The 13485-nt window shown below is 46.7% G+C and overlaps 2 protein-coding genes across 5 annotated transcripts; one reads left to right on the forward strand and one right to left on the reverse strand.

Annotated features, from left to right (window-relative positions):
* Positions 1-293: 293 nt before the first annotated feature.
* On the reverse strand, positions 294-1452 carry Tpnc25d (Troponin C at 25D). Its single transcript, XM_076815618.1, has 3 exons — positions 1264-1452; positions 548-968; positions 294-427 (listed from the first exon to the last, which is right to left on the reverse strand). Exons 1-3 carry the CDS (start codon positions 1264-1266, stop codon positions 399-401), a joined length of 453 nt encoding a protein of 150 aa, XP_076671733.1. The 5' UTR covers positions 1267-1452; the 3' UTR covers positions 294-398.
* A 3378-nt stretch (positions 1453-4830) lies between these two features.
* On the forward strand, positions 4831-12602 carry Zdhhc8 (zinc finger DHHC-type containing 8). 4 transcript variants are annotated; one of them, XR_013085622.1, is made up of 10 exons: positions 5086-5497; positions 5631-5752; positions 5836-5993; positions 6068-6240; positions 6332-6526; positions 6600-6744; positions 7330-7544; positions 7610-7804; positions 9215-10081; positions 10133-12602. XR_013085622.1 is itself a non-coding variant. In XM_076815617.1 (9 exons), the coding sequence occupies exons 1-9, from the start codon at positions 5406-5408 to the stop codon at positions 9906-9908; spliced, it is 1926 nt and encodes a 641-aa protein (XP_076671732.1). In that variant the 5' UTR covers positions 4831-5405; the 3' UTR covers positions 9909-12602. The 4 variants fall into 4 exon arrangements, 3 of the variants coding, with proteins under 3 accessions (XP_076671732.1, XP_076671730.1, XP_076671731.1); XM_076815617.1 differs by having other exon boundaries at positions 4831-5497; positions 6600-6681; positions 9215-12602; XM_076815615.1 differs by having other exon boundaries at positions 9215-12602.
* Positions 12603-13485: the final 883 nt, after the last annotated feature.

A 13485-nucleotide genomic window follows, 5' to 3' on the forward strand; every position in this document is an offset into this window, starting at 1 on the left:
ATGAAATTAGACTCTCGCGAGGCAAGCTTCGCGATATATTTCCAAAAATCTCATCTCTCGCGACTATTTCCATTATTTACATTCAACTGATGCGGAGATTCTTGTCTCGCGTAAAATCTCGTCACGGACTCGCCACCTTTACAGTGGATTTAGGCAGAAAAGAAGATTGCGTAATGTGTATCCTCTACATATCCCCGAGATTTCATAACTCTCTGCACCTCCCTGCCCGGGATCTTCCCTTACGAGCGCAGCTGAAGGACCAAGGGAGGTCTCGGTAATTGAAAACCAGTAACTTCAAATCATTCTTTTATTAAACAAATCTCTTTCACCCAGCTAGCATTGGCGACAATGTTAACAGAACTCGAGCATCGGATGTCCCCTGTCAGTTGCCTCGACCCTTACTCTCCCGTCATCATCTCCATGAATTCTAAAAGCAAGAGAAAACTCGTGTGAAACGTTGCGTTCACTGGGGAAATCTTGAAGTCGGTGCAGGCGACAGCCCGAAGAAATCAACACTGAATTATCCAACAGCTTTAAATGTACGCACCGTCGAAGTCAACGGTGCCCGATCCATCGGTATCAATCTCAGCGATTATACCGTCGAGATCCGCGCTGGTGAGCTTGTCGTCGAGAGCGGCGAGGATCTCCTTCAACGTAGCCGTGGTGATGTATCCGTTCCCTTCGCGATCGTACAAGCGGAAGGCCTCCTTCAGCTCTTCCTGCATCGCCTCGGCGTCCTCCTCTTCCAGGAATCGGCCGGCGATCTTGCAGAAACCGTCGAAGTTCACTTTCCCAGTGCCTTCGGAGTCGGTTTCCTTGATCATAGCGTTCAGCTCCGCGTCGTCGAACAGCTGGCCCATGGTGTTCAGTATCGTCGAGATCTTCAGGGTGTCGATGAAGCCGCTCTTCGTCGTGTCGAACATCTGGAACGCTTTCCTCATCACGGCGGTCTTCTGTTCGTCTTCCTCCTGCAAACGTATAATCCGATCTGTACCACGGGCATCCTTCTCCTCGTTACAATCGTTACAGCGCAAGCTACGCGAGCTCCTCGTGTCCCGGGCTCTCCTCGAGCACCCGCTCGGACGTTTCTTTCACTTAATTAATCGCCAATAAAAAAAGAAAACAAAAAAACCACTGATCGGAGCCACGTAATTTGTTGATAGATTCTTGGAGAATCCAGTCGAATCAACGGAGTATTCGTCGCGAACTTGGGGGTGGCGAGAGATCCACGAGGGTCGAATGGGACGTCTCCGCGACTCTTACCATGATGCCGGTTTTCTCGCACGACGGACGACGGATACCTGAAGTGCCGAGGCTTTTCCGTCCCGGTATAAAGACATCCTCCGCGTCTGGTAAACCAGCTAGAAAACTGGTGGGCGCAAAAATAGAGCGGGCCGACGAAAAATTGAAATATGTTATAAGTGGTTCCTCCGCTATGTCGGAAGGCCGATCCTAAATCATACATCATGCTGGGAGCTCAGCTGACCGATCCTCCCGTTCGCGACGGCTTCATCGGTAATACACGATATTGCTCAACGATCCGATTACTGTCAGGTGTAAACGGAGACGTTACGGGCAGAGTGGTGTCGAGATTACGCTGGATCGTCATGGAAGCGGAAAAGATCGTAGAAATGCGCCCGTGCCCATTCATGAGACGATAAGATCGAAAAGCCACAGTGGTATTTGTCTTGGCAGGCGATGCGCTAAACGGGGAAATTTTCACCACTCCGTGGTAACGATTCCATCAACGTAGAGGCTTCTAAACGGCTTACATAAATCCATCCGTGTTCCGCGCAAATGGTTATAATTCCCACCCCCCAGAACAACGCTCCACGCGCGATCCTCGGACACGTCGCCGTTCTTAGATCGCCGCCCACGCGTTGCAGCAAACCGTTGCAACACGCGTTCTACCTGGCCTGGCGGTACCGGTAAAAATATAACGAGTCCTCGGTCTCTTTGAGAACGATTCATCAACGATCCCGTGCGTTTTCCGGACAGCGAGGTGGAAATAGGTCGGAGGCCGTTTCCCCGACTTTGAGGCCGATCGTGAGAACCAGGCGACGGCCCTGACTGTTACGTCCAACACGAGCTTTACAACTGTTCGTATAGTTTGTATTATTTATTTATTCTTACGCCGCGCGGGCATAAATCCTAGTTGCGCAGTGGCGATGATGTAAGTACCTATTGCAACTAACCGGCAAGGGTCATTTAATCCGGCGTCCGCCGCGAGGAACCACTGGAGTAGTCCACCTCCTTCGACCTTTGCTACATGACACTTTATTCTTCGTTATAGAGTCAATACCGAAGATAGGGTAATTACGGGAGAGTTGCCTGACCTTGCGCAAAATTGTCACCGTGTCTAAGTTTTGTAATGAAATTTCTTTTTCAAGGATACATATTATTAGATTAACATCTTGAGCTACTGCTAGCTTTGAAGGGAATCAAAATTTTAATATTTGTCACCCTTGAAAAATTCGAACCAAAAACATCCTCATTTTGGGAGAGACGCCGCACATGCAGGACTGGTGCCGTATTTCGAAGAACGTTTAATTTACCATTTAAACTTGTTAATTTTAACTTTTTCTTAAAAAAAAAATAAAAGCATAGTAAAATGGAAGACATTTTTAATTTATACAGTTATAAATAACAATAAAATTGGAAAAGTAAATAGGTACAGATATTATTTCTGCTTTTCTAAATTTAATTGTCTTTTCTTCTTCCGAGAAATATTCCACAGAGTTCCTTTAACGTATTACAAAAGTTGTATCACGAGAAAACTATGAATTTTTAACTGCTACAATAGCAAAAATAAACTAGACGTATAACTATCGAGGCAGTGCGCGGTAGGCTTACCTCGAAAAATAGCAAAATCTTCAAAAGTAATAAGGAAATAAAATCGACAGTGTTGTATTTTATTACCGGTAGCCCTGAAATACCGAAAGTGCGGCGCCTCTCCCAGTGCAGCATCTCTCCCAAAATTACCCTAGAATTGCTGCGATGCAACGGATCTCTCTAGTTTAAATCGTTAGGGACGAATCGAGCTGATAGTGTCTCTTGTATCGCGGGGTTTGCGCAGCCCCTGAGTCACCGTGACCAGCTGTTCACTTCTGTCTGGCAGCTATTTCGCGGCTGGCCGTGGAAAGGGGTCTAAAAAGATTGATCCAAATTGACTTCCCTGTACCAGTTACGTGGCACGTGTCTCGCTCCACCGCTCGAGGATGAAAAGCGATAAGAGGGACACACGTTGGACACACGAGCAGAGCCGCAGAGATACTTGTTGGAGGAGTTCCTGACCTCGCGGGATAATTCCGCGGGCATCCGCCACGCCTATAAATAATGCCAGGCAATTAATCATGCAGCGGCTGGTTTGTACAAGAATTTCGTTTTGCGCGTCGCAGGGGACCGAAGTGTCTGTGCATACTCGCGCAGTTTTCATTCAGTCGATCCTCGCTGCCCGGCCGACAGGGGCGCGTGCAAAGACCGACCAACGGACACGTTGTACGTAAATTTGTCTCGTTAGAAATATTTTCGGTGCCAGCGCATCATCGTCGTCGTCGCTGTCGCCGCAGGCGATACCCGCCACGCGCTCCCCCCGTCCAAATCTGACGACGGCGTTTCGGTCGCGCAAAAGCAATTACGTGCCGGTGCCAAGTTCTGAAAATCAACGCTCCCTTGGCAAGCGCACGCCAGCTCGGAAGCCGACTCGTTAGAGAGGCATGCGGATGCCGCCCCCGGCGGTCCAGCGCCTCCAAGTTTCGCCCTCGAGAAATAAGTTCCATTAATAAAGCCTGCCTCTGGCGTTATCACTCGACGCATCGACAAATTCATCAGGGAATGCGACGCATAATTGTACAACGCTGTCTAATTGAATATGTAGGAACGCGCCACGCTTGGTCCTTGGATGTAGAATAGGAGGAGCGATGTCTTGGTTCCTTGGAGGATGCAAACTTAACAGTCTTCGAAGCTCCGGCCCTCCTAGCGTTTGTCCGATCAGCAGCGTGGCCGCTGCAGTTGGAAACCTGTGGGGTACACGGGAGAAATTGATAGAAATGAATTAGATAGAACATAGTATCTGGTATAAACGATAAGGAAGAAGTACAGTTTATTCCAATTATCATAGCTCGTATAAAGAAGATTGCGTCGCGAGTCGAATAATAGCAGAGTTTATATAACAAAGTTCTCTGGTATGCAGCACCGTTCCGTCTTCGACATAAGACAGTCGACGTGGGTGGTAGGACATCGTTAATAGCGGCACGTGTATCTCAATCTGAAATCTATGAAATTGGCTGTGACCATTGCTAGCGCGAAGGCGATACTTCGAGCCGTTTAACGCGGCCGTGATGGCACGGGTCCGCGAGTTGCTTGACGCGTTCAGCGCTGAAGAACACCTTGTCGATCCCAGACAACCCGTATCAACGGGATTCTTCCCTCTGGTTCGTGGATTCGTCATCTCGCTGGCCTCCTGCCATGCTCCCTAATATGGCGCGCTCGCTACGCCCTTCCGTGACAGTCTTTTACCCGTTATCTGGAACCTCCAACCTGTTCCGTCGCCACTTTACCCTGTTAAACAGAAGAGAAATGTAAAAGGAACCGTCGTACGCAATTAGTCGATGCGCTCTAAAACATCCGCTTACTCATGTTTCCACTTTCGATGTGCAGATCGTTTATAGATAGAAACGCTATCGCGCGGTATAATTGGAGTTTCATAATAATCCTATTTCCCAACCTGCCCGCTTACTTTCGCCAAAGAAAAACGAATCGAACGAGTCGAAGCAACGTACTACGAACAGTTTGAATCCCGAAGGCGAATGGCTGGTCGGCAATGAAGATCGAGCGTCACGTGGTTAAGAGCAGCTCGGTCGGTAAACGAGCTTGCGAAAGTTGGGAGACGCGAAGCTTCATGGATATCGCATAGAACGACGTTAAGCTGACAGACAGCGCGCTTCTAGGAGGATGGAAAAGCATGAGAGCCGACCACAGGGTCTCGTAGGATCGCATTACGGAACGCCCGTGTTAAGAGGGGGGCACGGCTCGCCGCCGAGCACAATATATATGCGACTGTACATATGTATACGTACATAATATGGTGTGTGTGTGTATATATATGTTACATATACATATATGTATGTCAGCAAGGTAGTGTGTTCGCGGATCGTGCGTGCAGAAAGCGCTTAAATATTCACATTACGGATGTTTTTGCCGGAGTGACGCGCGCGTAATAGACGGGACGTTTATCGAGATGCAACGAATGTACGAGCGCAACGAGAATGGAAGTCCGTGCTAAATACGGATCGCGCGACTTGCAAATAAGTAGCGCCGATGGACGCGGCCATGTTTTCTGGTAGCAGAAATCTTACCCATTAATAATTTGTTAATCGTCGACCACGAGAAGTGGAGCGTGCAGAATGCCGAAATGCAACGTGAAGACCAAGTATCTACCAGCAACGTTCGCTTGGACGATCCTCCTAAGCACCACGACACTATTCTTCTGTTTCCCGTGAGTTCCGCACGCACGCCTGTCTCTGCCTCACTCGTGAGAGGCCGCAACGTTTACCCTACTGTTTTCATTCAACAGACTTTCCTTTGGTCTGTTGATACACGAGCTCACAGAGTTAACTTGGATCTTTCAGGTGTCAGTATTATGTGTTTCAATGGGGAATGTGGGTACCTGCGGTGCAAGGCGTCATCACCTTCTTCGTACTGGCAAATTTCACGCTGGCAACTTTCATGGATCCGGGTGTCATACCAAAGGGTAGGCAAAGAATCAGGGCGGAGACGGTGTATGAACACGTAAGCGTGCAACGGTTCCGTCGAATGATACGATTCTGTTTAAAGCACCACCCGACGAGGATCGAGAGGACGACTACCATGCTCCGTTGTACAAAAGCGTAGAAATCAATGGCATTACGGTCCGTATGAAATGGTGCGTCACGTGCAACTTCTACAGACCGCCCCGTTGCTCTCATTGCAGCGTTTGCAATCATTGTATCGAGGTTTGTAGTGGATACCGTTTGGCTTATGCGGAGTAGCAATGTAAACGCTCACCTATTCTACTTAATCTTTTCAGACGTTCGATCATCACTGTCCGTGGGTAAACAACTGCATTGGTAGAAGGAACTACAGATTCTTCTTTTGCTTCCTTCTGTCGCTCAGTTTTCATATGCTCAGCATATTCGGGCTTTGCCTGCATTTTGTGTTGGAGCATAAACAACAGCTGGGCGAAGTAGACACAATCGTCGCGTATCCTTTCCTCCTGAGTTGACGGCGAATTAATAGAAGTAGCTCGGCGCGAACTCTGAACGGGAGATTATAATCCTTAAGTTTAAAACAGACTCGTGATTATAGGAGTGATTATACTCTTGTTCATTCCAATATTTGGACTGACTGTCTTTCACATAGTACTTCTTTCAAGAGGACGCACGACAAACGAACAGGTAACGGGTAAATTTAATGGAGGCTACAATCCTTTTTCCCGTGGTTGCTTACATAATTGCTGTTATACGCAATGTGGACCACACTACCCCAGGTAATGCGTAACCGATTGTGATCGTTAACCACAAGTGGAGCCGATGATTAATCAATGAATCGTAACGTTTCAGTCTAATTAAGCCTGATAAGTATTCAGGGAAACGACGCGGACCCTGTACATCTGAGATATCGACTATAGGCAGTGAGAACCAGGTAAAAACCTATATGGATAGCAGCAATGGTGTTAGAAATGCCAGTTCGAATGCTTACAATAAGGTAAGAGCTAGTGCAACTTTGCTTGACACTTCAGATACTAAGTACGAGAAGATTTTAACAACTGTAACTAGCACTTCCTCTCTAGCATGGAGTTTCGATGCCTTGTTGGTGTAGACGTATCAGCTTTGTGTAGCCGTTTTATCGTAGCCATGTAATTCACTCTGCTTTAGAATTATCCAAACTTCCGCTACTCCACCTTCTCTATGCTTCGAGGCTTCAATAGGACATAGATCGTCTGTCGTAAGCTTTCAGTTTAACGCACAAGTGGTACATCTAGATGACGGTTCTTGCACGATTTTGTAAATCTCCGTTTGTTAACTCCGAATTTATTTATTTAGAGTACAATTTCGAGCAGCGATTCCTCCTATTTGTAATACCTTAATCACAACGTTGGAAAGATGCGGTCACTTCCCGTTCAGTTCCCTGTCCCCCATCCACTCTGGTTAAACGTCAATATTTCCCCTCCCCCCCCAAAAAAGTGTGCGTTATATATACACATAAATAGTAGCCACGATGATTGAACAATGAGTATTAATCGATTGTTATAATGGAAATAGCATAGGATGCATTACTTATTGCTTGCAGTTATCTCCTGGACGAGATGGCTCGGATACAGACATGGAGCCCACCGCGTCCCAGTCAGCCGATTGCGAGCCCACGCCCCCGCTACAAAGACACGGTTCCAAAAGCAATTTCTTCCTGCCACCTGTGGAGAACAATGAATCTCCCAGGCATCCGCCGACGTCGCAGCACCGCCATCCAATACATTATACAAGAGGCAGCCCTCATCCGAGGCCAAGGTAAACTAAAACAACGACGATGGGTTGATGTCTGGTTTGCTAATAATTTTTCTAATATACATAAGGTACGTTGTCAATACCTATAGGGGAATGAACGGCTCTCGAAGCCATACTCCCGATCCATTATCGCCAGAGGCAAGCGGATCGCCTACCACAGCCTCGCAAAGAGGTCAAGGCCAAGGGGGTGCTAGTCCAACTACACAACGGATTAAAGCTATTGGAGTGCCAACTCCGCTTGCCATTTCCAGTCCTATCCGCAGGTATACTATGCTCGTCTATGCTACTGAATATAATAGAAAAAAAGTACGGACGTCAAGTTGATATAACACGTTCTCGCTGTGATGTATCGAATATTATGAGATTCGTTATATTCCGTGGACACAAGATACTTTCCAAATATTGAACTTCTAGATGTACTTTTTTTTGGTATACGTATATATATATATATATAAAATTGTATCTCGCGGCGTTCTCACATTGCACAAAATTGATTTCGACGTAGAGAGCAAGAGGGAAGCGCCACACTAGTACTAGTTACATTTGCATTTCTTTGAGCACGCTACCAATACAAAGTGAATATAATTCTCCTTCTTTCGATGTTCCTGTTTGCTACCTTTTTCGATACGATGTGACGCCTGTTACTTCAGACTCCCCTGTCCCTCACTTGCGAACACCTCACTCTTGCTCTTATTCTTTCTTCCTACTTCTATCTCACCACTGTTCTCGCCTTCTGAATGACGAAGGGACGTGTGACAGACGGGAAAATAATGAATATGTATAAAAAGACCGTTGGGCGATGTAGATCACGATAATATCGTACAGAATTAGTCTCTCTGCATGTACATATTACAAGATATATGGTATATAGATAAGTTTGTGTCCCACTGCAGGGGGTGGTAACTGCAAGGAGCTGCTTTCTACCATCATGTTGCAACCTACTGCAGGTAAACACGAACTTCATCCTACGAGGACATATCGTAGTTTAAAGTTATGCTTTCTTGCATATATTTACATACATTTATATCCATATAGGGTGTTAATAAAAGGGGGCTCAAAGCGCGCAGGCCATTTGGATCCCACTGAACCGAGTAAAGGGTGCTTAGGCAAACGTGAAGCCCCGAAATTGATTTTCTCAGAATTACAAATATTACATTCTGCTTCAACGAGTGGACGTCCACCGGAGAACTCTGATAGAGTTAATATCCCTACGCAGACCGAGTATATTTTGCCCGGTTCGGCGATCGTCGCACGCTCTGTCGCACATTGAACCCCTCTTCTTTAACAGTCTGCGTTTAAGAGCGAAAGTATACATACTCGAAACCATATATGTATATACGTACGCACATATATACATATATTCACACATGTATCAGTCGACCAACACGCAAGTATAAATGTCCACATATGTATTTCCTAGGTTTTGTCGCTACCTTTTTACGTTTCAATTGGATAGATGCTAATTTTATAACAGGAATGATGCGCTGTTCTCTCTCTCTCTCCTATATGTCTCGCCAGAGCCGTATTTGTATGGCTACAGTTGCTCAGCACTCTCGCATAATTCATCTTGGTTCACTGTACCCGTGCGCATTTGTCAATTATTGAGATATCTCTCTTACTAAGTGTGCTCTGCTTGGAAGGACGGATGCCAGAGTGACGTGTCTCTGTTGCAGATCGAACCCGGGCACGCCGACGCAGGTTCGTCGGCCGGATTTTATAGGAGTGAACGACGCCCCGACATACTATGATGTACAGCAGGGGAACAACGCCGGCGGTGGTGCTACCTGCGGCGCCGTCGTGGCGGGCTACAGCCCCCAGCGTCGTTTCCTGTCGGAGAGCGAGCTGGTGCGTCAGGGCACCGACCACTCCTACTCGAGAACGAACAATACCGTGGACAACATACGGGAGCTGGCCGGTTCCCCGCAGCGCGGCGTCTATATGTGGAAGGACAATTCACCGGGCAGCTATCCGGCTCCGCCCGGGACGACGAACGCCGCGACGCACCAGTCGCCCTCCCAAAGACCACCGCCAGCCTACGATTACTATCGTTCGAATCCAACCAGCCCCACGCAGCAATTGTACGCCAATGCGCCGAGGGCGGCGTATCATCCCGCGATGAGGGGCGGGGTGCCGGTCTTCCCACCCCATCAGTCGCCCCAGGTGAAACGAAAGGCCACGATGGCGACACCGACGACGCCCACGTCTGGCGACGCACGGCGCAGACCGATGTCCTTCGTCAGGGCCCTGGAGATGACGGACTCCATGGAGATGGTGTCCGCGCCCAACGACAACAGATCCCAGCGGCCCACCACGCCGACGCCAGACAGGGCGAGTGTCTACGACATGAACTATGAGATCTCCGTATAGCCCAGCTTCACGGTCCCCGCACCATCTTGCGGCTGGACGGAATACGTACGAGAGTTGCCAGCGAGGAGGATAGAACGCGTGCCACTCGCGAGATATCCGTCTGAATCGAGTATCTGAGGGTGCCGATGCAGCTAACACATTCTACCGTCAAAACGATATTAATTAATCCTTTGGTCGCTGCGGAGGCCTGTGGTCACGTTCGGTCGAGCCGTGCAATTCGCCAGATCAGCGTCCACAGGAGCGCGAACGAACAACAGTAGAGGAATTCCCCGCGCCGCGTATGTTAAGCGGACCAGTCACGGCGCCAAGTGGATTAAAACCTGTTTCGTGGTATCGTACACAGTTCTTCCGGTCCAAACACACTGATCCCGCCGTCTATTCGATGCTTCGTCGTGATAACGTGGAATGTAGCCGATCGTTCTCCCCCCGACGGTTAAAATTGTACTGAAGAGCCGTCAGGGAGAACGGCGATATTGGTGTCTGTTTATTTTCCGTTCAAGCGCATTAACACTCAAAACGGGGAAGGTATCGCGGTTCCATTTCACGTTCGATTGCGCGTAGACAAGCAACGTAGGGTTTCGGTTCGACGGGGAGTCTTTATTGTTGACGCGCAAGACTGTCCGTGTCATGTTATATTAGAGATATGTTTTTGGTTTAGCCGTTCATTGGAGCGAGATGCGCTCGAATCGTTGTGATCACGGGTAGAGGAAATATTATCGAGGTACGCTCGAGTACGCGAATGGTGCGCAGAACGATACCCCCGAGGACACATCGCCGAATGTGTATTTTGCCACGTATTACAGTTCACCTAGGTGTGATCAAGGCGCAGAGTGTTCCAGTGTCCCACGAATTATATTCCGTTCGCCCGATAATGGTTTCTACAACCTTGCTTGTATTCCATCTATCCGCGATAGCAGCAGACGGGACGCATGTTCATTTGTACGAGACGTTTCGCGGGCGCTGGATTCGCGATCGAGTCGCGGCGCCGCCAGCACGAAAGTAAACCCGAACGCGTAGAAATAAATCGCCGAGCGTCGTCGTTGCTCCGGATCGATCGAGCCCTCACGCTCGGCGCCGAACCATTCTATTTTTTAGTGTACACACAGTGTAAGGTCAGTTTAGATTTTTATACCGTGACGTGGTGACTCAATTTCTAGGGGAGTAGCGTCGTTTAAATTCTCGTTCCTCTTTTGTTTTCCTCTTCTCTGTCGAGCGTATGATTTGACGAGTAACGAAAGACCATAGGGATTATTATTGCGTGCATTTCGAGGGAGGGCTGATTTTGATCGCGATCTCCGCCCCTATCAGCCCCACGTTTTTACACGGGGACAGCGAGCGAAACGAGCTAGAGCGTAGGAGCGCGGGATCAAAGTCGAGCCCCGCCAGTATATGTATAGTCTCCTATCTTCGTTTGACGCGAGAACAGTTCCGTGTCCAGTTAAAGAAGATGTTACTTAATCGATTTAAGTCATTATCGTCGAGGATAGAATTTAACGAATTCTGTGTAAAATAATCGTGAAACACGTGTAGCAAATTTTTAATATACATATTTAAACGATATTTATACGTAAATAATAAAACATAAGACTTTATAATGATTTCAATTGTTTGTTATGAATGATGATTTTATCGATGTGACCACTAATAACGATCGATTGATTTTTATGAATAAAAAAGGAGAGAGAAAAAAAAACAGTATAGTTAGAGGGAATACGCGAAAGAGAAGGGTGCGTGTGTGCGAATGGATGTATACCATGGGAGTCTTAGTGTATTAAGCTAAGGGACGAACGAAAAAGAGATAAAAGGTAAAAGCTGACAGACCAACGTTTCAAATGTTTAACGATAGCAGATAACCCGCTTGATGACAGAAGAAGCAAATGAACTCTGCAAGAAGAAACAGGGGGGGAAATACATTTTTGTAATATATATATTGCATAAAATTTATTGGTATAACTACTGCCACTGTTATGTTTGTAACATACCCCGCTTTTGAAGATTGCATGTCGATTTCTGTATCATGTATTTGTATGCGAGACCAATATTAACGATCTACAAAGGCTTAACGAATTATTGCGAGCCGCGGGCGCGCAAGGTGGTCGCGAAATATATTTGCGTATCCATTTACCTTGCGGCCAAACGATAATCGAATTATTACATTGTTACATAGTGCATATCGTTCAGCTAGACGGCTTTACCGAACATCGAATATTTCCAAACTGAAGGGAGAATTTTATTCAACGAGTGATTCGACCGGGTATATCTGGAGTAAACAGAAAACGAGAGAATACGCTGCGATCAATGGATCGTTAGAGAGCATTTCTTTAAACGTTGGCGCTACCTTCTTCCGTCTTCGGTTACACGTGTTCTTTTTTCCCCGCCTTTGTAACGAGCTGTGCCAAAAGAAACACGGGGAAACGGTACGATTCCCCATACCGCACTGTCCGATCGTGTAGTTTCACACGAATAACGGAGCACTGGCAAAGAGAAGAAAAAGAAAACAAAGGACCGATACAACATTAAAACGAATTGGTTTAGAGAACTATGTGTAAGGTGTGACGAATGTTTAGTGTTTATAATTCGGTGTACTTGTACATAAATATTGCTCGTTATTATCACTCAAATGTACATACATATACATTTCGGTACTTACGTATCGTTGCAGCAATCTATATGAATAAAATTCATGAAATACAAGCCGATTGTACTTTAACTGCCATCTAATCCTACATCTTATTAAGAAAGTTAACATTATTATGAATTTACCTGTCATACTTCCCTGGCACGATATTTATTTAATTATTAACGCGAAGAAAACCTGTTTACATATTCTTTCACTTACAAACCGAGGTTTAAGCTCAATTACAGAGAAATTGCATAGCATTGTATAGCTGTAATATAATGACAAACTTGTCACTTTATTATTTTAAGAAGCATATAAAACAATTTCTTCATTTACCGACCGCGTCGGTAACTAGGCGCCTCACGTGCGTTCAGATCCAGAAATTCGCCCGAGTTAATAGGAACACAGGATGTCGGTGGAGGTGGAACGACCGAACGACAGATGCGTGCCACTTACTTTGATTATGCTGGCCTGATACAGGAGCCGGAGCACATGACCAAAGTTAGTGGCACGCCATCTATCGTTATCTCGTCGCACACACTAGCGCTCTCTCTCTCACACAGTCCACCTATCTCCATTCTTCTCGCACACGATACGTTTCTCTCTTGCACAGCTCCGTCGTGCCACCTCCACCTACATCCTGTGCTCCTATTAACTCGGGCGAATTTCCGGATCCAAATGGACCTGAAGTCCTTAGTTCACGCGTTGCACAGCAGGTGGCTAAAGCTTTTAGCGCACTTCAGCGGAGCGTGAACCTGGATGAACCTGAACCAAATAAATTACTATCGACCCTCATTTATAAGTAATAAATTAATAACGCTGTTAACGAATCTCGTTGCATAACGAATCGGAATTTGTCCACGAGAGCTTTACATTCTCAGAGTGGAAATAAATGAATATGAGAATCATTGAAGCGGTTTAAGATAATTGCATAATATGTTTATTATATGCAGGCCC

Source organism: Andrena cerasifolii, chromosome 6 (genome assembly GCF_050908995.1).
Source record: "Andrena cerasifolii isolate SP2316 chromosome 6, iyAndCera1_principal, whole genome shotgun sequence".
Taxonomy (NCBI): domain Eukaryota; kingdom Metazoa; phylum Arthropoda; class Insecta; order Hymenoptera; family Andrenidae; genus Andrena; species Andrena cerasifolii.

Bases quoted from the DNA above. Each gene is read 5' to 3' on its own strand.
- Zdhhc8 (XM_076815615.1), top strand. From the start codon at position 5,406: ATGCCGAAATGCAACGTGAAGACCAAGTATCTACCAGCAACGTTCGCT. The intron at 7,545-7,609 runs GTAAACTAAAAC...AATATACATAAG, and splicing joins AGCCCTCATCCGAGGCCAAG to GTACGTTGTCAATACCTATA. The intron at 7,805-9,214 runs GTATACTATGCT...TCTCTGTTGCAG, and splicing joins ATTTCCAGTCCTATCCGCAG to ATCGAACCCGGGCACGCCGA.
- Tpnc25d (XM_076815618.1), bottom strand. The intron at 428-547 runs GTGCGTACATTT...TCTTGCTTTTAG, and splicing joins GGGCACCGTTGACTTCGACG to AATTCATGGAGATGATGACG.